Source organism: Phacochoerus africanus, chromosome 8, assembly GCF_016906955.1.
Source record: "Phacochoerus africanus isolate WHEZ1 chromosome 8, ROS_Pafr_v1, whole genome shotgun sequence".
In the NCBI taxonomy this organism is placed as follows: domain Eukaryota; kingdom Metazoa; phylum Chordata; class Mammalia; order Artiodactyla; family Suidae; genus Phacochoerus; species Phacochoerus africanus.
This window is the reverse complement of record NC_062551.1, coordinates 13,412,684-13,437,137: the sequence shown is the minus strand read 5'-3', so window position 1 is coordinate 13,437,137 and position 24,454 is coordinate 13,412,684. Positions and strand designations below refer to the sequence as shown.

At 42.6% G+C, this 24,454-nt stretch overlaps 1 protein-coding gene across 1 annotated transcript in view; it reads right to left on the bottom strand.

The window, feature by feature from the left end:
- Nucleotides 1–5,657: 5,657 nt before the first annotated feature.
- The window catches only part of SF3B3 (splicing factor 3b subunit 3), a 54,591-nt gene continuing 35,794 nt past the window's right edge, over nt 5,658–24,454 (bottom strand). The window contains exons 15-26 of the mRNA XM_047789784.1: nt 24,011–24,154; nt 19,398–19,520; nt 17,788–17,942; nt 15,152–15,326; nt 13,622–13,827; nt 13,368–13,524; nt 11,663–11,788; nt 11,065–11,277; nt 10,232–10,330; nt 9,380–9,523; nt 6,638–6,742; nt 5,658–6,268 (exon numbers count right to left, since the gene is read on the bottom strand). Of these exons, the coding sequence (XP_047645740.1) occupies nt 6,128–6,268; nt 6,638–6,742; nt 9,380–9,523; nt 10,232–10,330; nt 11,065–11,277; nt 11,663–11,788; nt 13,368–13,524; nt 13,622–13,827; nt 15,152–15,326; nt 17,788–17,942; nt 19,398–19,520; nt 24,011–24,154 (1,788 nt within the window). The 3' untranslated portion in view covers nt 5,658–6,127. The remainder of the gene's footprint in view (nt 6,269–6,637; nt 6,743–9,379; nt 9,524–10,231; nt 10,331–11,064; nt 11,278–11,662; nt 11,789–13,367; nt 13,525–13,621; nt 13,828–15,151; nt 15,327–17,787; nt 17,943–19,397; nt 19,521–24,010; nt 24,155–24,454) is intronic.

Genomic DNA, 24,454 nt, shown 5'->3' with positions numbered 1-24,454 from the left:
TCAATGCTTCAATTCCTAGATATGATACCTAAAATATAATCAAGATAAAAAACAAACAAGTAGGGGAGTTCCCATTGTGGCTCGGTGGTTAACGAATCCGACTAGGAACCATGAGGTTGCAGGTTCAATCTCTGGCCTTGCTCAGAGGGTCGGGGATCTGGCGTTGCCATGAGCTGTGGTGTAGGTCGCAGACGCGGCTCAGATCCTGAGTTGCAGTGGCTGTGGTGTAGGCGGTGGCTATAGCTCCAATTAGACCCCTAGCCTGGGAACCTCCATATGCCACGGGTGCGGCCCTAGAAAAGACAAAAAGACAGAAAAATAAACAAACAAGTGGGACTACATTACAGTAAAGAAGTTTCTGCACTACAAAAAAAACAATCAACAAAGTAAAAAAGACAACCTACGGAATGGGAAAATGATTTGCAAACCATTTATCTAATAAAGGGTTACTATCCAAAATATATAAAAAATTAAAAAAAAAAAAAGTTCCTGTTGCGGCTCAGCAGTAATGAATCTGACTAGGATCCATGAGAACTAGGATTTGATCCCTGGCCTCGCTCAGTGGGTTAAGGATCCGGTGTTGCCATGAGCTGTAGTGAAGGTCACAAATGTGGCTCAGATCTGGCATTGCTCTGGCTGTGGTACAGACTGGCAGCTACACCTCTAATTTAACCCCTAGCCTGGAAACTTCCATATGCCATTGGTGTGGTGCTAAAAAGATTTAAAAAAAAGAGAGAGAGAGGGAGAGAGAATTCATACAACTCAACAGTAAAATCACGAATAATCCAATTAAAAATGGGCAAATGGAGGTTTAGGATCTGGTGCTGTCGCTGCAGCAGCTTGGGTCCCTGCTGTGATACAGGCTGGTCCCTGGCCCAGAACTTCTGCATGCTGCGGGCAAGGCCAAAAAAAGGAAGAAAAAGGGCAAATGACTTGGACATTTTCCCAAAGAAGATCTACAAATGGCCAATAAGTACATGAAAAGATGCTCAATAAAACCAGTTTAGGGAAATTAAAACAAGACCACAACGAGCTGTATCACCTCACAACTGCTAGAATGGCCACTGCCAAGAGATGATAAATGCTACTGGTGAGAATGTATGGAAAAGAGAACACTGGTTCAGTGCCGGTGGAATCGTAAACCAGCACAGATAGAAAACAGTACAGAGGACCCTCAAAAAATTAAAAATAGAACTACCTAATGATAGAGCAATTCCACTTCTGGGAATTTACCCAAAGGAATTGAAAACACTAACTCAAGTAAATACCTGCACCACCAGGTTCACAGCAGCCTTATTTACAAAAGCTGAGACATGGAAACAACATAAATGTCCAATGTCAAATGAATGCATAAAACACACAGAAATATTATTCAGCCATAAAAAAGGAAATCCTGCTATTTGCAGGATTGGATAAATTTTGAGGGCATTATGCTAAGTGAAATAAGCTAGACAAAGACATACATATATAATTTCACTTATATCAGATTTGTGAGACCTAAATTCCTAGCTATAAGGAGTTCCTGTTGTGGCTCAGTAGTAATGAGCCCGACTAGTATCCATGAAGACACAGATTCGATCCCTGGCCCCACTCAGTGGCTTAAGGATCCAGCACTGCCCTGAGCTGTGGTGGAGGTTGCAGACAAGGCTTGGATCTGGTGTTGCTGTGGCAGTCTGATTGGACCCCTAATCTGGTAACTTCCATAAGCAGTTCTTAAAAAAAAAAAAAATCCAGTCTGAGTCAAAAAAGTACTAGGAATGTAATGTACAACATGACTAGTTAACACTGCTGTATGATAAATACATATATGAAAGTTGACTAAGACTAGAGCCTGAGTACTCATGACAAGAAAAAAAAATTTAATTGTATCTAAAAATGAATTATTTGACTATACAAGTCAAAACATTATACTGTATACTTTCAACTTACAGTGATGTATGTCAATTATACCTCACTAAAACTGGAGGAAAGAAAAGAAAATCTTTGCAGCTGTGAGAATTCATAGAGAAATCAAGTCCAGAGGAGGTCCCTGAGCTATGGCCAAAATGTTCTCTGTATATCCGTCAAAACTCTACCTCCTCCAGCACCCATGTGGCCACAATAGAAGGTGACAAAGTCAACAGACATATCAAAAGTAAAGCAGTACAAGGAGGAAAGAGAATGTAACTGTGGTGTGTGTGTGTGGTGGGAAGGGAAGGAGATTCACATCCATAGTGACTCCTAAGGAGTGCACTTCATGGCTCAGTGGTTAATGAATCCGACTAAGAAACATGAGATTGCGGGTTCAATGCCTGGCCTCGCTCAGTGGGTTAAGGATCTGGCATTGCCGTGAGCTGTGGTGTAGGTTGCAGATACGGCTGGGATCCTGCGTTGCTGTGGCTGTGGCGTAGGCCAGTGGCTACAGCTCCGATTCAACCCCTACCCTGGGAACCTCCATATGCTGTAAGAGTGGCCCTAGAAAAGGCAAAAAAAACCCCAAAAAACAAAAGAAAACCCCCCAAATCATGGATCTAATCAGAGGCAGAGACTTGACTGAACTCAGGACTGAAAATAAAATCTATACTCCCAAGAGATACAGTTACTTTGACTTACTGGGATTCTAAGGAACTAAGATCCTGCATGGGGACTTCTCTGTGGCATACACTATATCTGTCCTATCACTTTCTACAGTTGGGCGAGCCAAGGCTCAGAAGTTTTAAACGGCTTGCTCAAACTGAATCAGCTGTGATTTGGCCCAACCAGATCACACAAATTGTCTGATTCTAGTTCTTTTTACTATAAACATATTTGGTTGGTTATTTCACATGTTTAAGCTTCCTCTCCCTTACCAGAATGTCAAGTTCAGATGAACAGGCCTTGAGAATTTCTCACTGTGCTTAGCACAAATGCTCAGATTAACTCATGATTTGCCATCATCTATCAGATAATCCCTTCCAATATGCACCCAAATTTCTCTGACAATCCCACGGAGTTTGTATCATTTTCCCTGGGAGAAGAGACTCTTGTAACACCTTGTAAGCACAAGATGATCCAACATAAAATCCACCCTCACCTATACTCTCCAATGGAGCAATAATCAGATGACCACACATTCCCAGTTGTGATACAAGATTTAAAGTTAAGATTTAGTATGACATGTTGTAAATCAGAAGGGCTTCGAATGGCCTAATGTCAAGTTTCTCTCCCACGTTTTTGTGAATGAGGTTTCCTAGCTAAACAACCCTCTGTATCAAAGGATCAGGCACAGATCCTGCCCACTTCCAGAGAGCAAGTTTTAGCTCCTTGCCAGGCTCTAGGTTTATCCAGACAAGACAATCACAGCTTCTCACAGGAACCAGAAGTGTTCCACCTTCTTGATACTAAAAAGTCTGACTCCCTAAGGCCTTAGTTGTTTACTGGGTTACTGAGTACAACCTAATGTTGTCTTGCAGTGTCCTTGAGTGACATGTGGTGTCTTCCTCTCACGGGTGTGATCATGTCCCCACTAAACTGCTATCTACATGATTAAGAACAACCAAAAAAGAACAGCAATTCCTGATTCTGTAACAGAGGTCAGTTTTCTTTTCTTACATAACCCCTCTACTACTGTAGGAAGAAATACATCAAGCTAGAGGCTTGGCGAGTTTCTGCTGTGCCACAGCAGAAACAAATGTGACTAGGAACCATGAAGTCTGAGGGTTCAATCCCTGGCCTCACTCAGTGGGTTAAGGATCCGGTGTTGCCATAAGCTATGGTGTAGGTCGCAGAGGCAGCTCAGATCCCAAGTTCCAGTGGCTATGGCTGGCAGCAGTAGCTCTGATTCAACCTCTAGCCTGGCAACCTCCATATGCCAAGGGTGAGGCTCTAAAAAAGCAAAAAAAAAAAAAAAATCGGAGTTCCTGTCGTGGCGCAGTGGTTAACGAATCCGACTAGGAACCATGAGGTTGCGGGTTCGGTCCCTGCCCTTGCTCAGTGGGTTAACGATCCGGCGTTGCCGTGAGCTGTGGTGTAGGTTGCAGAAGCGGCTCAGATCCCGCGTTGCTGTGGCTCTGGCGTAGGCCGGTGGCTACAGCTCCAATTCAACCCCTACCCTGGGAACCTCCATATGCCGAGGGAGCAGCCCAAGAAATAGCAACAACAACAACAAAAAAGACAAAAGACAAAAAAAAAATCCCAACATGTTAGGAACAAGGAGCCACTGCTCAAATGTCCATGCTGAGTTTCTCATACTGCTGCATATCAACATCATACAATATGACAGGCTAAACAGAACAAGTGGGGAGCCACAGGAAAAAACAAATGCTAGAATTAAGCTATGCAAATGTAGTTCAAAAGTACTATCTCTATATGAGTTCCTGCTATGGCACCCTGGGATTGGCAGTTTCTCTGAAACACCAGGAAGCAGATTTGATCCCAGCCCAGCACAGTGGATTAAAGGAGCCTGCACTGCTGCAGTTGCATCATAGGTTGCAACTGCAGCTCAGATGTGATCCCTGGCTCAGGACCGCTATATGTCATGGGTGGCAAAAAAAAAAAAAAAAAAAGAGTACAGTCTACTATGCATACCCATGAGCTAAGAAAGAAGTATCATTTAGGGATTCAATCCCTGGCAAAATTTAGGGGGCTACTGACTGATCTAAACCCCAAGCCATGAATAAAGAAACATGCAGTTTCAGGGTATAACATCACGAACACTCTCTGTTCACTGTCAAAGATTTTATCTAATCACCTCCATTCCTGATTCTAAGCCAGTGCCTTCCACATAGAATCAGTTCAATGGAAGCCCTGAGCACACACACACAAAAGTGTTTTGCTCTACGAAGTACTCAAATGTGAAGTGACTCAGGCCTCTCCATGTTCAATGAAGCTGAGGATGCCTGGAACATTAAGGCTTCCCACACAACTTGACAGAGGAAGGCTGAATCCTCAAGTGTGAGCCGGAACATTTCTGAGACTGTGTCACTTCCAGTTGCTGCCTCCTCATATACTCTAAACATCCTCCAGAGCCTGGCTAAGATGTTGCAGACAGGGATCCTCTAAGTTACCCATGAGCTTTTTTTTTTTTCCCTTCCATAAATAGGGAGATGTACTGACTTTATTCCTGAGGGTAGGTTTTTTTGTACTCACTGATCCTTCCTAGTAGACAGATGGCAAACGACCATTATCAGGAGCTGTGGAAGTAAAAGGAGCATCTATTAAGAGACTAGCCAGTTGGAATCCATGCCAAATCCTTTACTCTAAGGCCTCAAAGTAGAAAGGAGTTAAAACAGGGAAGGGAGTTCCTGCGACTTGGGTCGCTGCTGTGGTGCAGGTTCAATCCCTGGCCCTGAACTGCCATGGGCAAGGCCAAGACAAAATTAAAACAAACAAACAAACAAACAAACAAACAAAACAGGGAAGAAGAAATCAGCCATCCTTCCTCACTAGGTACGGATAGATGACCATACCAGTGGTATGGATGACCACGTGATTGTTATTACTGAGCCCAAATTTCACCTGCATAGTTGAAAAGACTAAAGAAAGCCAAAAGCCATCACAGAGCTGGGAGAATGAGGCCATAAGGTGCCAGAAATCTAAGTAGGTAGCTGGAAGGAGGATATTCATTTCTTCCTGCTCCAACTTAGGTTCAAATCTCCCACCTAAATTCTTATCCCCAGAAAAGACACATGGACGCCAGACACCTTAAGAACTAGGTTTGTATTTCTGGTTATGTTCCAGAGTGGCAGAACTCTGGAATTGTACTATATAAATCTGGACCCCAGCTCAGCTTGCCTCTCTCCCTCCCACAAAGATAACATCATACAAAACTATATTTACAGATAAACCAATTAAAAATTAAGGATGTGTACAAAAGTAGACGAGATAGCCAGAAATACTAATGCAAGAAAGCTTTGGGAAAATGGGTACTGTAGTCCACACTGGAACCTGGGGGCAATGAATTATGTATCAAGCAAGGAGAAGTGAAGCAAATCTCAGTGCCAATTTTAGGGGAAATCAGTCACTCCAGGGGAAGAGTGGATGGGGAAGAGCTATTAGCCTTAATATTGCAAAATCTTAATTTTCCAGCCACCCTCCTTCTGCCATATGGATCAGAACCAGGTGGTGAGGAAAAAAAAAGTCTCTTAACAAGCCCCCACAGGAAAAGGGCTCAGAAGGCATAGCGAGTCCGGATGTCCTCAAGCTTCTTGGACACCTCAGGTGGGGTTCGGTCCAGTTCTTCAGAGACATTCTTTTGTTTGTTGGGCTCCATGGAGTTGAACTGCTCACAGAGGTCTCCATCAATCACATTCTAAGACACAGAAAAATGAGAGAGGAAGGAAAACGGCATATGCTAAAGCAGTAACTGCCAAAGAACACTTTTTATTCTCCACCAGATACCTGAACTTTATAGAGCTAGGAATACTGTTCTAAGTTGATTCTTAGTAGCCAGAGTTTAAATGAGCAAAATGAGGTGAAATCTTTTCTCTGGCCATGGTCTGTCCTGAAGAAAGAGGTCTCTGAATATTCCTCTACCCTATTACTGTGTCCCATCAATTCAATCCCTCAGTGCTCCTTTATATAAGACTGCTGGTTTTTTAAGGGGAGGAAGGCCCAGAGAAAAGACTGGTTAAATGGCTGAGGATCCCCTTTTCAACCCAGATTTCCAACAAAGACATACCTTAACAGGAAAGTAATAGGAACGAAAACTGAGGTGGTCTCGCCCACAGAGAGGGGGATGCTCAGATCGGAGGTGCATTTCCACATGCTGGAAAAAGTCATGATCCTGGTGGAAGAAACAAACAATGTGTCACTAAAAGAAAAAATTTCAACAACTAGTCTACAATTTCTCAAAGCACAATGAACAGAGAAGCTATTGATTTTTACCACACAAACAAATCTCAAATATCTAATTGTTCCTGATGACCACAGGCTTTCCTGCTATAAGACAGCTAAAACTTGAAAAAACAAGAATGAAAACCTTTGTGTTTGCAGAACCATGCGAGAAAACATCATTTTTAAAAAAATTAACTATACTTAAATTAAAAATTTCTAAAATATTAGAATTTCCAAGTTTAAAATGACAGCAAAATAATGCATGTATCTTAATATGGGTATGTTTTCAATAATTTTCCAAGGAATAAAATAAGTCACTTCAACTGACAAAATAATGAATGACTTGGGGAGATGATACGAAAAAACACACTCAACACATCTCAAAATCGAACTTATGGTTACCAAAGAGGAAACATGGGGGAGAGGGATAAATTAGGAACCTGGAATCAACATATATACACCACTATATATGAAATAGATAACTAGCAAGGAGCTGCTGCATAGCACAGGGAACTCTTCTCAGTATTCTGTGATACTGTGTATCAGAAGAATCTGAAAAAGAATGAATATCTGTGTATGACTAATTCACCTTGCTGTACACCTAAAATTATCACAGCATTGTAAGTAAATTATACTCCAATAAATTATTATTATTATTTGTGTTTTCTAGGGCCACTCCGGTGGCATACAGAGGTTCCTGGGCTAGGGGTCGAATCGGAGCTGTAGCTGCCGGCCTTCGCCAGAGCCACAGCAACGCAGGATGTGAGCCGAGTCTGTGACCTACACCACAGTTCACAGCAACGCCGGATCCTTAACCCACTGAGCAAGGCCGGGGATCGAACATGCAACCTAATGGTTCCTAGTCCGATTCGTTAACCACTGCGCCACAACAGGAACTCTGATTTTTTTTTGCTCATTTTAGGGCCATACCCACAGCATATGGAGGTTCCCAGGCTAGGGGTTGAATAAGAGCTATAGCTGCTGACCACAGCCACAACCACAGCAACTCGGGATCCGAACCGCCTATGCAACCTAAACCATAGCTCATGGCAACACCAGATCCTTAACCCACTGAGCAAAGCCAGGGAGCGAACCCGCATCCTCATGGATGCTAGCTGAGTTTTTAATCCTCTTAGCCACAACAGGAACTCCTACTCCAATAAAATTTTATTTTATTTTTTTGTCTTTTTGAGGCTGCACCCATGGCATATGGAGGTTCCCAGGCTAGGAGTCAAACTGGAGCTACAGCTGCTGGCCTATACCACAGGCACAGCAACATAGGATCCAAGCTGAGCCTGCAACCTACACCACAGCTCACGGCAATGCTGGATCCTCAACCCACTGAGTGAGGCCAAGGATCGAACCTGCAACCTCATGATTACTAGTCAGGTTCGTTAACCACTGAGCCACAACGGGAATTACTCCAATAAAATTTTAAAAAGAAAAGAGTAACTTTGGAAATTCTCATTCAAAGTAACAGCAACAATTAATAATTGATAATAACAAACCACTTAATGTTTTCTACTTTACTTCCGGCACTAAGCAGTAAAACGCAACAAAGGCAGTGAGGCGTGATTTTGCTGGTCCTGGCAGCATCTTCAGCCCCTTAACATCTCCCCATCTAGCCTAACATCCTGGAAACGTCATTGCCAAACACTATATACTGAGTGGACATTTGTCTATGTCTTCACCCAAACATGAGAAAACACCATATTTAAGAGTGGTCTGGGATTTCCTGCTGTGGCACAGTGGGTTAAGAATCTGTTTGCAGTGGCTCAGGTCGCCGAGAAGGCAGGGGTCCATTCCCTGGCCAGGCGCAATGGGTTAAAGGACCCAGCGCTGCCACGGCTATGGCTCAGATTCAATCCCTGCCCCAGAACTTCCATATGCTCCAGGTGCAGCCATTAAAAAATAAAAATAAACAGTGGTTTGCAAAGTCAAATTCCTAATCCCAGCTTCCTTGGCTGCAATTAAATAAACCAAATTCAGCCAATCTGAGAGCTGACTCCAGGAGGCAGCAAGTGCTTAGTCCACACCATTCCATCATTCCTATTCTGTGGGATTTGCTTCTGGGACTTTTGCCTCTGATTAATCTTATGTCAATATCAGAAGTGAACCAGGGAGTTCCCATCGTGGCATAGTGGAAACGAATCTGACTAGTATCCATGAGGATGCAGGTTTGATCCCTGGCCTCCCTCAATAGGTTAAGGATCCTGCACTGCCATGAGCTGTGGTGCAGGTTTCAGATGTAGCTCGGTTGCCAAGTTGCTGTGGCATAAGCTGGTGGCTACAGCTCCAATTCAACTCCTAGCCTGGGACCCTCCGTATGCCTCAGGTATGGCCCAAAAAGACCAAAAAAAAAAAAAGAACTGAACCAAACCCTGGTATAGTATAAAAACAAATGGCTATCTCCAGGGGAGAAAAAACTCAAGCTCCCTATCTCTGTAGATATTCTTGTCACCTTATAAAAATTCCAAAGTACTCTTACTTGCAGATGGGGACAAAAACAGATTGCCCTCTTAGGCAGATTTAGCACCAAGAAACAACACTGGGAAAGCAAAAGCCAGAGCTATGTGGAATATATCACCTCATGGGATGTGAACGGGACAAGGATGCCAATTCCTCCTGACAAAGTGGTGTAGACAAGCGATTCTGAGCCTCCAGGGATCAACGTAGTCTTCTGTAATGAAAGTACTGTCTCGCCCACGTGGTAATTCATGATCACTTCAGCCTGCAAGTCAAAACCAGACCAGTAACTATGAGTGCCCTCAGGAACCTGTCCTAGATTCTCAAGAGCAAGCAGTGACTCCAAAACACAGATTTCACAATCTTTTAAAATTCATAAACTAGTAAAATTTTTTTAATATTTTAAAATGTTCTCAGCATTGACTTAGAGCTAAATGCCCTCACAAACACGCTGATGTTAGATTGTTTCTGATGTGTAACTGAAACACCTTTTTGATAAATTATCAAATTTGCAAAATGGAAACCACAAAAGTATAAAAAAGTCATCACTTAGGTGTGCTCTAAAATGGATCTATTTTTAAAAGTCTAAACATGCTCTACTACAGAAGTACATGCCAACAGGTGTAAAGCCCAAGACACACCTCCCAGAAGAGCTGCTTTGTATCAGAAATGAACCTACGCAATCATCTTCCGCAAGGAAACTACTATGCACCAAAGAGATACACAATGCTAAAATGTCTCAGGAAAATTTCTATTCTACTGTCATAAACATGGGATGGTAACTTGGGTCACCTTATGTAAAACTCAGTGCCCATCCATCACAGGCCATGTACTGTCCACCCTAGAGATCTGCACGCACGGGAGAGAGCACTCAGCACAGTCACGTGCACTGTGGATAATTCACTAAAAGTATCATGAAGAATGTACTACACAGGCTGGTGCCTCTCCTTTGGGGCCCTTTCTGCAGTCTTACCTTCTGAGAGGCCCCATTGAGCAAGCCCCGGTCCCAGAGAGCTTTATTTCCAGTGGGATCCTCATCTACTTCATCATTGGTATTAGGTGGGAGTCTCACCTACAATTAAGTGACACAAATCACAGGACATTCATCTTGATCATCAAGCAACATGTTTGCCCAGGTAATTGAAAGGAGGCACTACCTTTGCCAGAGTCCTGAGCCCAAGTCTCCTGTACCTTTCTGGTGTCTAAGGAATAAGAAACTCAACAGGAAAAAAAATAATATAAGAACGAAAAGGAAAAATGCAAAAAACAAAGACCACAGAACATGAACAAAAGAAGCCAGACTAGGCTTAAAAAGATAAGCCAGGAGTTCCCGTTGTGGCGCAGTGGTTAACGAATCCGACTGGGGAACCATGAGGTTGTGGGTTCGATCCCTGGCCTTGCTCAGTGGGTTAAGGATCTAGTGTTGCCGTGAGCTGTGGTGTAGGTTGCAGATGCAGCTCGGATCCTGCGTTGCTGCAGCTCTGGTGTACCCCTAGCCTGAGAACCTCCATGTGCTGCAGGAGTGGCCCTAGAAATGGCAAAAAAAAAAAAAGGATAAGCCAAAATCCTGGCAAAAAAGTAAAAATTAATCTTTAGCTCAAACTAAATCTATCATTCTTAAATCATGTTGCATGGGGAGATGGGAGGTGAATGGGGTGGGCACAGGGGTAGGGGGATCTAAAAGAATTTTATGCCCTTTTTTATTTTTCATATTCAACATCATCGTCTGGGGTCCTTGGCTTTACCACAAACAAATTGAGCCAGCTTTCCTATACATCACTGTAACCCAAATAAACATCAACTTACCACACAAATGTTGCCAAACTTGTCTGCCCCAGCAACAGTATCATAGTCGAGGAGGCTAGCTGTTGTGACCCATCGGGGGTAGGTATCATCAGCAAAGATGATGAGCTGGTTCTCATTACGCTTGTAGCGAACCCAGATGAAACTTTCTTGGACATCAGATACAATTACCCTATGTCCAATAGTCTGGATGCCAGAGATGTAATTGGCAATATGCTGGGAAAAACAAAGACGGCAATGGGTGTAACCTTGGGGTATAGTAACAACACAAAGTACAGCTTACACTGACTGCAACATATATAGGGTCTGAAAGACGGGACACTCCAAAGAATAGCACTGGTCAGTGCTGGAAGGTGGGAAAAGGAGCGAAGCAGTTTTAATGCAGTGGAAATACACGTCAACTTTAATAATTAAATTCTTTACAGAAGCAGAGGACAGAAATGTGGTTCTTAGTGTAAACAAGTTGAGAAACCCACCTACTCCCGTCCCTCTCTAAGACAAGATCCCCATAGACATGGTTCTAACAGCTGCTGTCTACTACACTACCCGTGTCTCCTCCTTCCTCACTAGCTAAGACCTGGCCCTCACACCACACGTTTACCTTGTTCTCACACTTTCGGAGTAACTTCTTCTTTCCTAGGTCATAGACTCGCAAAAGTTTTCCCACACCAATCAACACCCTCCCCTGGAATGGGGCAATGGCAGCAGGAACCTCTTCCACTGGAGTCTGTGAAAGGAAAAGCAGACAATGTAGCTATTACAACACATAGTCATACCCCCTCAACCCAAAACACCTATTAGGGGCATCTGTCAGGAAGACCACAAGTGATCATCTGCTCAACAGAGAAAATAAGCCACACATTCAACAGTCTCTCGAAATAAGGTGTTTGGGTAAACAGGCATCACATGCTACGTTTCACTAAGTGGAATGATGCCACAAGTGAAAGTAAGTTCTGGTGTCTGATGAACACTGTCTTAGAGCCTATGGAATTCATTGATTCCATTATCTAACAGTGAAGCCACAACATCAGAAAAGAGATTTTGTTGTGTGGAGGGAGGGGAAAGGAGTGCTAGTGATAAGTGATGTCTTAGCTATAAGGGAGACACAGTGAGTTTAGCACAAAGAAAGCCCTGTGAAGCTCCTAGATAACACTCCTTGTGGGAGGCTTGGAGAAACCACACTGGTGTGTGATGGAAAGCAGGCACTGTAGCTATTAAAACATACAGGTTGTTGTTTTCTTCTCTTGGTCTTTTTAGGGCCACACCGGTGGCATATGGATATTCCCAGGCTAGGGATCCCATTGGAGCTGTAGTCGCCAGCCTACAGCACAGCCACAGCAACGCAGGATCTGAGCCACATCTGCGACCTACACCACAGCTCATGGCAACGCTGGATCCCCAGCCCACTGAGCAAAGCCAGGGATCAAACCTGCGTCCTCTTGGATGCTAGTCAGGTTCACCAACCATTGAGCCACGACGGAAACTCCATACATGTTTTTTTAAATTTTAAAATTAAATTTTTTGGAGTTCCCGTCATGGCTTAGTGGTCAACAAATCCAACTGGCATCCATGAGGACACAGGTTCGATCCCTGGCCTCGCTTAGTGGATTAAGTGGATCCGGCGTTGCCGTGAGCTCTAGTGTAGGTCACAGATGCAGTTCCAATCCCACATTGCTGTGGCTGTGCTATAAGCTGGCAGCTACAGCTCTGATCAACCCCTAGCCTGGGAACCTCCATATACATATGCATAGGGTGCAGCCCTAGAAAAACAAACCACCCCCTGCCAAACACACAAAAAACCCACCTGCCTAAATAAATAAATAATTTTTTTATATTTTAAAATTATAAAACTCATAAAATATACATAAAGCTTAGGATTTAAACCATTATCAAATATACAATTCATAACAGTAAGCATATTCAAAATTTTGTGAAACCATCAACACCATCCATCCCAACTCAGTATTTTACTATCTTTCCAAAGGGGAACTGTATAACCTATTAAATAATCTACCCCATCACCGCTGCCTTCAGAATATTAATTTCTTGCAATTGCCAAATTTTGGTCACAAACTATAGCCTACTTAGTAAGACTAGAAAACAGGGGACTAATTCAGTGTACATCTGTTTTCCATGGAGGGTGGTTAGCACACAATCTTCCAGGGGGACCAGCAAGGAGTGAAGGTTCATTGGGGCATGAAAACCCCCATCTCCCATATGCCTCCAAATACCTGACCTACAACTTAGCTAAAGTGGGAAGGTCTAATAGGAGTTAAGATCCAGGAAAACGACAGGCTGGTTCCTACCTTGTGCAAAAACTCCAGTTTTTCCCCATTGTTCACAAGCTTGTAGGTATAGACAAAGCCCCCTGCTACAGATCGGGGGTTCAGTATTAGGTCTTTGGCCACGCCCACCAGCACATACCAATCATCACCAGTGTTGGAGAACCTGCACACAGCCACACTGCATGTACAGAGAAAGAATCAGGAGTCAGGCATTAGTCACAGCCCAGAGAATCCCATTCCAGTCTCCAAAAGGCTAGAGGTCCTGGGCTCCTTACCTAAAAGCAGCTTCATTCTGTTCCAACTGAACAAGGTCTAGTGTGTTTCCCTGAATAGGATTCATCACTCGGATCACAGAGGCCCACTGGCCATTGCCAGCCTTAGGAGCTCCGAAAATGGACTCAGGGAGGTTTTCATTGAGGAACGCTGCTGCCATCTCTGCGGCCAGCTCCCGCTCATCCTCCCCTGCTGCTTCCACCATTTCCTAAACCCAAAGAACAAAAGAAGAGTTGGTGTGTTCAGAGGTGGGCGCTGGGTGAAGTGGACAAGTAGCAAGAGCACCTCCAGGGGGGTGTTCAGATCAATGGAGAGGTGTATAGACCAGAGGAAGACAAAAGAGCAATGAAGGGAAAGCAGGTACTTCTTTTTTTAATCAATGCCAAGAAGATCTAACATTAACTGTGGCAAATACTTGACTATTGGTCTGAGAAACATAAAGATGAAAACACTCTTTTTCTATCTAACCATCTGATTTCCCCTGCTAAGATTACTTGTTTCCAGAGTTCCTGTCGTGGCTCAGTGGTTAACAAATCTGACCTTGCCGTGAGCTGTGGTGTAGGTCGCAAATGCAGCTCGGATCTGGCATTGCTGTGGCTCTGGCGTAGGCCGGTGGCTATAGCTCCGATTACACCCCTAGACTGGGAACTTCCATATGCCTCTTGAGCGGCCCTAGAAAAGGTAAAGCCAAAAAAAAAAAAAAAAAAAGATTACTTGTTTCCTTTCTTCTAGGCCAGATATAGTTCTACATAGTTGGGACTATTTGTTTTATGCTGGGTAATGATTTTTGGAAGAAACTGGTGCTGGGAGGAGTATGAAAGCCGTCTCATTTGGGCCTGAATCCAGAAAAAATATAATACAGACTATACTGGAAATTCAAAGACTGAAGAACTATTCCAGAGGGAGCTAAATACTGAAACCCAGGTCAGTGTTTTAGTCCTGAGTGCCTCTAAAAACCTCTAAAACCAAGGACTCTGGCAAAGGGCTCTGCTTCAAGGACACAAAAAAGCCTGGATCTTTAAATATAAGAATGTTAATAACTGGAGTTCCCTTCGTGGCTCAGTGGGTAACAACCCCGACTAGGATCCATGAGGATGTGGGTTTGATCCCTGGCAGTGATCAGTGGGTTAAGGATCCAGCATTGCCACGAGCTGTGGTGTAGGTCACAGACACAGCTCGGATCTGGCGTTGCTATGGCTGTGGCTTAGGCTGGCCTAGGAATTTAATATGCTGCAGGAGTGGCCCTAAAAAGCAAAAAAGAAAAAACTATAACCAACAACTACACAGGGATTTAAACTTTTCAACACAACTTCATACATCTTTTTTCTTTTCCTTCTTTTTTGGCCGCACCTGCGGCACATGGAAGATCCTGGGCCAGGGACTGAATAGGAGCCAAAACTACGACCCATACTACAGCTGCGCTAACACTGGATCCATAATCCACTGTGCAGGGCCAGGTATCAAACCGTCGTCACTGTAGTAGAAACTCCACAAACACCTTTTTATTGACTCCTGAAGGTCATATACATTACCTCTGCCATCTGCTGCTTCCTCTGAGCTTTTGTGGCCTCAGTGTAAGCATTGTGGTCAGTCTCAATGATGATTAGGTTGTTACTTTCAGGATGGATGACAAATTTCCTGGGTGTGTACTGCAGTGGAAAAGCTACTTGATTGAAGACAGCACCCAGCTTCTCTAATGCCAAAATTCTACAGCAAAAGGCAAAGAGTTAGGTCACTCACTGAGACCTAAGAAACTGGTATTGAAACGGTCAATAAACAGTCACAGCAAACGCATGAGTCCCTAAAGGTCCAGTGTTGGTATTAGGCAACATGAAACAACAGTCTTCTAATCCATGATTCTGCACAAGAGATAAAGAAATCAGGGAGAGCTCTTTATTTTAGTAACAACATACCAGTGATTCCAGTTTTCACCAGTGAAAACTACATTAGAACCCCCAAAGGAATTTTTTTAATCCCCCCAATGGTAATGTGATATGGAGTTCCTGTTGTGGCGCAGAGGAAATGAATCCAACTAGTAACCAAACAAACAAGTAAACAGGTAAAAAAGCCAACTCCAAATTTGTTGTGAAGCACTGCAATTACCTACATATATGTGGTACTTCTGTGATAGTGTTTTATAAAATAGCATGGATGCCATCCTGAATCAAAATCACCTAAGCTTTAGGAAATCCCCAAGGATGAAGAAAGAGATTGCAAGTATGAGACCTACAACCTTTGTCAAAAGGGACAGAGATGTGCATATACCAAATTACATACCAAATGAGCAGACCCCAGATGCTCTTTAAAATAGTCACTTGGTCTCTAAAAATAAACTTTTATTTGTAGTTTAAGTATTCTCTACAGATCATACATAATCTGAAAGGAGACCTAAAAAAAAAATTAATGGAAGAGGAATTCCCTGGTGGTTCAGTGGGTTAAGGATCCTGCATTGTCACTGCTGTGGCTCGGGGTTGATCCCTAGCATTGCAACTTCCATATGCCATGAGTGCAGCCAAATAAACCACCCCCCAAACAACGGAAGATAGGAAAGAAACATTTCAAAGTGCTGTAAGAAAAAATGGTTATTCAGAATCATAAAAAGGAGTATAATATAAAAAACAGAACATTTTAAAAATCCATTATGATTATTAACATTCCACTCCCATGACTAAGTAATTTTTTACATACGCAAGAAAAATGAACATATACTCCCACATGAGAACTTATACATGAATGTTCATAGCAGCATTATTCATAATAGCCAAAAGTAGAAGTGACTGGTCCTGACAGAAAGCACCACGAACAGTACTTATGCTTTCAAGAACTTTGCTTTTACCTGTTCCACACAGTGGCTGTACCTGATTTTGTAGCAGGGGTGGGGGGGTTGAGGGGTAGTGTTGTGCCACTAAAAGTTTGAAAATCTGTGCAACTGTATAAATTTATAGGAATCCAGCAATTAAAGAGCTCGTATAGATAAAACAATTACAGGACCCATGGATGAGGCTAGGCCTGACAGTGTGTGGGAAGCATTCCAGGGACAGGTGCAAAGATTTTAAAAAAACAAGGAAAGAATGTATTGGGGCATGCAGGGGGAGCAATTTTCCAAGAGTAGATAGAAGGTATACAAAGACGTTGAAGCTTAAAAAGAGAGAAAATGACTGAAAGTTCCTGAAGGCTCTTACAAACAAATCTGGAAGTAAACTTGACATGCAATACATGATTCATATATCATGAGGCCAGAGTTCCACTGTGAACGCCAACAGTTAAGCCATCAATGGCATTAAAGGGTTAATAAATAAAACAAACAGGAGTTCCTTTATGGCGCAGTAGGTTAAGGATCCAGTGATGTCACTGCAATGGCTCAGTGTGCTGCTGCAGTGTGGATTCAGTCCCTGGTCCAGGAACCTCCTTCCACATGCCATGGACAGAGCCCGCCACCCCCACCCCAAAAGGAAACAAACACAACTACTCCTCTTCCAAACTCGAGGAAGTCAAACCAAACAGGTTATTTTCCATCCTGAAATACAGCCCACTGCTTACTCTAATATGATCAATACAGCCTGTCAACCTGCATAAGGCCTATATAATTATATTGAGGTTAAAATATAAGATGTAACAATGCAAATAACAAGTGAGAAAAGATTATCAGCGATTGCACAATGCCTCCTCTAAAACTAATCCAAATAGCATAGCCATGGAAAACAAAAATCTTAAATCTGTGACTGAACTACAACTGAGTACTTGGCCCTGATGGAGTTGCCATTGTGGCTCAGTGGTAATGAACCCGACTAGTATCCATAAGGATGTGGGTTCGATCCCTGGCCTTGCTTAGTGAGTTAAAGGATCTGGTGTTGCCGTGAGCTATGGTGAAGGTCGGAGACATGGCTCATTGCTGTGGGGTAGGCCAGCAGCTTCAGATCCAATTTGATGATCCCTAGCCTGGGAACTTCCATATGTCATGGGTGGGGCCCTAAAAAGACAAAGACATAAACCAACAACAAAAAAAACCCCTTGGCCCTGAAAGTCTAAACACAAGCTACAACTCCCAAACACCGAAACTTGGCCACTAGGTACTTTCCCTAGCCAAATGAAGGTTTCAATTGTAACACACTAGTCCCACGGCTCTCTGCCAACCTCTTGCTGGGCTTCAACTGTGGGACTTTCTCACCTCAGGGTATTGGTGGAGATGGCCACAATGCCCTCAGGGCACTGTTCAGAGGCGAAGCCAGATGCAAATTCCAGGGTCTCATAAGACAGAGGGGTGAGATGGAAACGAGATTGGTAAGAATAGCTCAACCATGAGCGGCTTGACATGGCCAACACCTGAGGAAAGAAAAATATCTCCAATATGCTTGGGAAAAGCTCAAATACGGTATGCTAACCCAACTTCCCTATCCCCAAATTTTAGTGTGCAGAATATCCCAAGAAATTTTAGAAACCTAAAAGACTACCTTAAGAAAGACACCTACTAACAGTTAAGAATTCTAAGGATTCAGCATTATTACTGCTGTGGCTCAGGTTCAATTCCTGGCCTGGGAACTTTTGCATGCCGGAAGCATGGCCAAAAGAAAAAAAATAGAAAAAAACAAAAAGGATATACTTTGTTCAGGGATAGAAATACTGCATATTGTAAAGATGACCAGCCTTCCCAAATTAATGTGCATAAAAAAGATGCCTAGAGAAGAGGCAGCATGGCTTAGTATTTGCTAAAAGCATTAGCATTAGCATTAGCTACTAGCCAAATAAGCTACTATTCAATCAATCTCTGAAGCTTGGTTTCCACATGTATAAAATGGGAATACTATCACAGAGCTGGAAAACTGCAAGGATTAAATGAAGTAACAGGAGTTCCTGCTGTAGTGCAATGGGTTAAGAATCCAACTGCAGGAGTTCCCATCGTGGCACAGTGGTTAACGAATCCGACTAGGAACCGTGAGGTTGTAGGTTCGATCCCTGCCTTGCTCAGTGGGTTAAGGATCCAGCGTTGCCATGACCCGTGGATTCCGAGTTGCTGTGGCTGTGGCATAGGCTGGTGGCTACAGCTCAGATTCGACCCCTAGCCTGGGAACCTTCATATGCCATGGGAGTGGCCCTAGAAATGGCAAAAACACACACACACACACACACACACACACACAAAAAAAAAAAAGAATCCAACTGCAGTGTCTCAGGTCGCTATGGAGGTGTGGATATAATCCGCAGCCAGGAGCAGTGAGTTAAAGGATCTGGCATTGCCACAGCAGTAGGGTAGGTTGAGCTATGGCTCACATTCAATCCCTGTCCTGGGAACTTCCATATCAGGTGTGGCCATAGAACAAATTAAAAAAAAATTTAAATGCAGTAACAAGTAAAGATCTAGCAGAGCACCTAGCAACACGAATATATTAGCTACAAAGTTCACATTTCCCAACCTCTTTCCCATTGCACAGTAAACCATGACACTCACGCCAGGTTGCTCATAGGTAGTGGTATCCCATATGGAAGGTTTCCACTTAATAAAAGCATTAGCTACTAGTTCCAATTGCTCAGTCTCGAGGCTGAAGGAATCAATTTTCTAACTCACTTATAATCAAATCATGGTACAGTGCCATGGAGCCCCTGTTAAGATACTCTAGATTAAGGGACCCAAGCCTTCCGATGTGAAGGAAACTAATTAAAATAAAGCTTATGTCCAAATAAATATAATACTGGTGAATTAATGAGAGCAAAACTTACACCAACAGTATTTTTCTCAGCTAATGACATCCACACACACACCTGGCCCCCTTCATTACTTACTGCCTCCTGGCCTTGCATCCGGACACGAAAGAGTTTCACAGGACGGGACCCCAGGTACCTAGTGCGGGTGTCAGACAGATCCCCAGTGACAGGGTCCAGGACAGTTCTCAGCAGCACACCATTCTAATAAAAAGGAGAGCAGCGGGTAAAGCCTATACATAATAATGGAAGCTCCTTTAGCTACTTAATTTAATTTCAGAGCAGATGGAAGGAAACAACTAGGTAGTTTAAAAAACATAGTAATAATCAGCCAGCCAATCATTCTTTACTAAATCACTCAAGACAGTTATTGAGTATTTATTAAACGAAAAGTACACTTATTTCTCACTATATATCCTTAAAAAATATTCTTACCATGTATATCAAACACATCTTTAAAGTTCTCAGACAGTCTAAAACATCCACACCTATTGTCATCTCTAAATACCACTTCTCTTAAAAAGAATACGAATCCTAAGAAAAACGGCTTATTCAGGTCTGGAGTAAGAATGTTCGAGATGTGTGCAGAGCACTCTGTTATGCCAGAAGGAAGCTCACAAAGATAGTGGATTCATGTTAAAAGGACAAATGAGGAGCTCCCGTCGTGGCGCAGTGGTTAACGAATCCGACTAGGAACCATGAGGTTGAGGGTTCGGTCCCTGCCCTTGCTCAGTGGGTTAAGGATCTGGCATTGCCGTGAGCTGTGGTGTAGGTTGCAGACGCGGCTCGGATCCTGCATTGCTGTGGCTCTGGCGTAGGCCGGTGGCCACAGCTCCGATTCAACCCCTAGCCTGGGAATCTCCATATGCCGCGGGAGCGGCCCAAGAAATAGCACCAACAGACAACAGACAAAAGACAAAAGACAAAAAAAAAAAAAAAGGACAAATGAGCCAATTTCAAAGAGGAACTTCCATACATCTAAAATTTGGCAATTTAGCATCCAAAATAGAGACTGCAACAGATTAATGCACAAATATATAAAACTTGCCAATTTATAACATTATTTAAAAGCCAGGAGTTCCTGTCTTGGTGCAGCAGAAAGGAATCCAACTAGGAACCATGAAGTTGTGGGTTTGAACCCTGGCCTCACTCAGTGGGTTAAGGATCCAATGTTGCCGTGAGCTGTGGTGTAGGTTGCAGATGCAGCTCAGATCCCATGTTGCTGTGGCTCTGGCGTAGGCCGGCACCAATAGCTCCAATTAGACTCCTAGCCTGGGAACCTCCATATGCCTAAAAAGACAAAAAAATGAAAAATTTTTTAAATAAAAACCAAAAAACATTTCATCAGTCTTCAGCGAAGACTGCTATGACACTAACTCCTTAGTCTGAAGACAAGTAAACAAAGGGGACAAAATGAAGTATTTATCCTTCCCCTGTATAAACTGTGTTTCAGGGTAAGCAAAGATATAAAGCAAATTCTGTCTCTAGAGAAAAGGTCCAGCTAATTAAACGAAGATGAAATAGAAAATCATTTCCCAAACCCTAATGAAATAATGAATCTAGCTAATGTGTATCAAGGGTTGTTATTAAGTAAAAGATTGACGGCAAGTTTTAAAACGGATCATTTAAAATAGATACAAACATTCAAACATCACAAGTGGGACAATTAGAATTCATATGCCATAGGAAGTAAATGGCACCTATTAAATACCCTAGTCCCTCCCCCCAAAGCAAAACAAAACCAAAGAAGCCCCCATCTGTATCTAATCAACTTCTTGGTCTGTGCTATCTACTACTATATCCACCAAGGCACATGCAGCTAATCAGAATTAAAGACAAAAAAAAAAAAAAAAGTGTTCCCGTCTTGGCGCAGTGGTTAACGAATCCGACTAGGAACCATGAGGTTGCGGGTTCGGTCCCTGCCCTTGCTCAGTGGGTTAACGATCCGGCGTTGCTGTGAGCTGTGGTGTAGGTTGCAGACGTGGCTCAGATTCCGAGTTGCTATGGCTGTGGCATAGGCCGGTGGCTACAGCTCGGATTCGACCCCTAGCCTGGGAACCTCCATATGCTGTGGAGCGGCCCAAGAAATAGCAAAAAGACAAAAAAAAAAAAAAAGAATTAAAGGGTGTTATATGTTAAGAATTTAGCATTGTCATTGCTATGGCTCGGGTTGCTGCTGTGGTGTGGGGTCCACCCCCAGCCTGGGAACCCTTGGGCACAGTCCCACACCCCCTAAAAAGTGCTGTTAGTGCAAAGTACAAAATTCCAGATTTCAAAGACTGTTCTCTCCATACCCAAAACATAAAATGGGAGAAAACACAAAATATCTTTTTTTATACTGATTACAAAATGAAATATTTTAGATATACTAGGCTAAATAAAACATTAACTACTGTTCCTTTTTTGTGGCTACAGAAAAATTTTAATTACACATGTGGCTTGCATTACATTTTTTTTTTTTTCTGTCTCTTTAGGGCTGCACCCATGGCATATAGAGGTTCCCAGGCTAGGGGAAGAATCAGAACTACAGCTGCTGGCCTACGCAACAGCCATGGCCACAGCAATGCAGGATCTGAGCCATGTCTGCAACCTACACCACAGCTCATGGCAACACTGGATCCTTAAGCCACTGAGCGAGGGCAGGATCAAATCTGTGCCCTTATGGATGCTGGTCAGATTCGTTTCTGTTGAGCAATGATGGGAATTCCCACATTATATTTTTAACAGATCTAAATCTATTAAATCTATCCACTAGTTTGTAGGAAATACAGAGGATAAAGGAACATTAAACACACCAGAACTGAATCTACCAAATCCAGAAAGTGGGAAGTCCCACAAGAAAAATGATCTAGTTTCTTCAAAACAAGTTTTTTTTGTAACAGAGGTTAGGACAGTTTAAGAAACATATAAAGGTAAATCAAGTAGATATAAACTGTAAACCTCTTTATTTGGAGATCCTGAACAGAACCAAATGTAAAAACATTTGGAAAAAGAAAAAGGAAACAAAAAGAGGAAAACTAGAACATGGGGCTATCAGATAATATGAAGGAACTGCTAAATTTTGTTGAGCATAGTAATAATATTAAGGCTTTAATACACATACAAACGCCTCTCTAGAGAAAAGGTCTAGCTAATTAAATAAAGATGAAATAGAAAAGCATTTCTGTTAACTTTCTCAAATACTTACAGATGAAGTTATATATCATATTAGATCTGTCTTAAAATACTCTGAAAAGAGTTCTCTTATGGTAAATTGGGTTAAGGATCTGACATTTTCACTGCAGCAGAGTGGGTTCAATCCCCGGGAATCTTCCAGGCACAGCCAAAAAACAAGGAAAAAAAAAACCTCATACAACTCTAGGGGAGAAAAAAACAAGCAAACATGGGGGGAATAGATAAAATGCTGGTAACTGGTGATGGGTACCTGGAGGCTCATTACGTTAGCCTAACTCCTGTGCATGTTTGAGAATTTCTAAATTAATCTTTTTTTTTTTTTTTTGCTTTTTAGGGCTGCACTTGGGGCACATGTAAGTTCCCAGGCTGGGGTCAAATCAGAGCTACAGCTGCCAGCCAATGCCACAGCCACAGCAAAAAGGGATCTGAGCCACGCCTGTGAACTACGTCACAGCTCATGGCCAACACCAGATCCTTAACCCACTGATCAAGGCCAGGGATTGAACCCATATCCTCAAGGATCCTAGGCAGGTCAATAATCCACTGAGTCACAATAGGAATGCCTGTTAATTTCTACATTAGGAAGTAAAATTAAAAGGCAAAAAGTACCTAGGCTAGATTATCTACATGTTTGAATAAATAATTATTAAAGAAAATGAAAAGAGATGGTCAAAAACCCTGACACTGCCTGATCCTTTGTTTCCTACTTTTCATGCTTTGAAGAGCTCAGCTGCTTTGACAACAGGGTACACCTAGGAGTCTGGTACTGCTAATGGAGCAATTATGAACCATGACGCCCTCCACACCTACAGGTTCTGAATCCACAGATTCAACCAAACAGGGATAAATAGTCGAGGAGAAAACACTCCAGAAAATTTTAAAAAGCAAAACTTGAATTTGCCACATATGCACAGCAACCATTTACATAGATAACATTTACATTGTATTACATAATTAAGTAATCTAGAGCTGATTTTAAAGTATATGCAAATATGAGATGTCTCTTATGGTGCAGCTGGTTAAGGATGTGACATCACTGCAATGCCTTGGGTTGCTGCTGCAGCTGGGATTCAATCTGTGACCCGGGAGCTTGCACATGCTGCATACCAATTAAAAAAAAAAGTATACGAGAATATGCAAATACTATGCCATTTTATATAAGGGTCTTGAGTATCCTCAGATTTCTGGTATCTGAGGGAAATCCTAGAACCAATCCCCCAAGGAAAGCAAAGGACAATGATCAGTTTCAAAAGCTGCATACTGTGAGAACTGCAGGTAACTCTTGAGGAACCCCATCAAAGTTCTGCCTCAGAACAGTGAAAGCAAAACATTCTTATTAAGATTCTTTATAAAAATACTTTTTTCTAGACCTGTTTTGTTCTAATTAGAGCTGAAATAAGTGGAACACAGAGCAACACTGTTCATGTTTCATAAGGTGGGTAACTGAAACCACAGGTACAGAAAATGCCCACACTGAACAAAGGAGTCATAAAAGTCAAGAGAGCCTCTGGATTTCTTACCTGCAGCCCAATATTCAGGTATAAGAATCCAATAGAGCCCCTCTCACCCAGCTCATCCTGCTTCTCAGTCCCACCCATTTCCACAATACATAAGGACTCAGGCTGGGCTGGGAGAGCCTGCATGCTCAGAGGTTGCAAACAGTCCTAAGGGGGAAAGAGAAAAGAAAAAAACATGGTAAGTGACCAATTCTGGGAAAAAAATCTGCTCAGAAAGATCTGATTCTAAGTGCAAAGAACAATTCTCTCTTTTGGATAGGGAAAATCTGAGGAATGAGTTCTAAATAGGTAGTGAATTACCAGGAAACTGAACCGTAGCAACTAGCTCTTGAGAGGATAGTGCCTTCTTTTTTTGTAAAAGTGGATAATGGTCAAAGTAAATAAGCAAAGGGCACATGTTTAACGTCACCTAAGGCCCTTTTCCATAAATATGGCCTTAAATTTTTG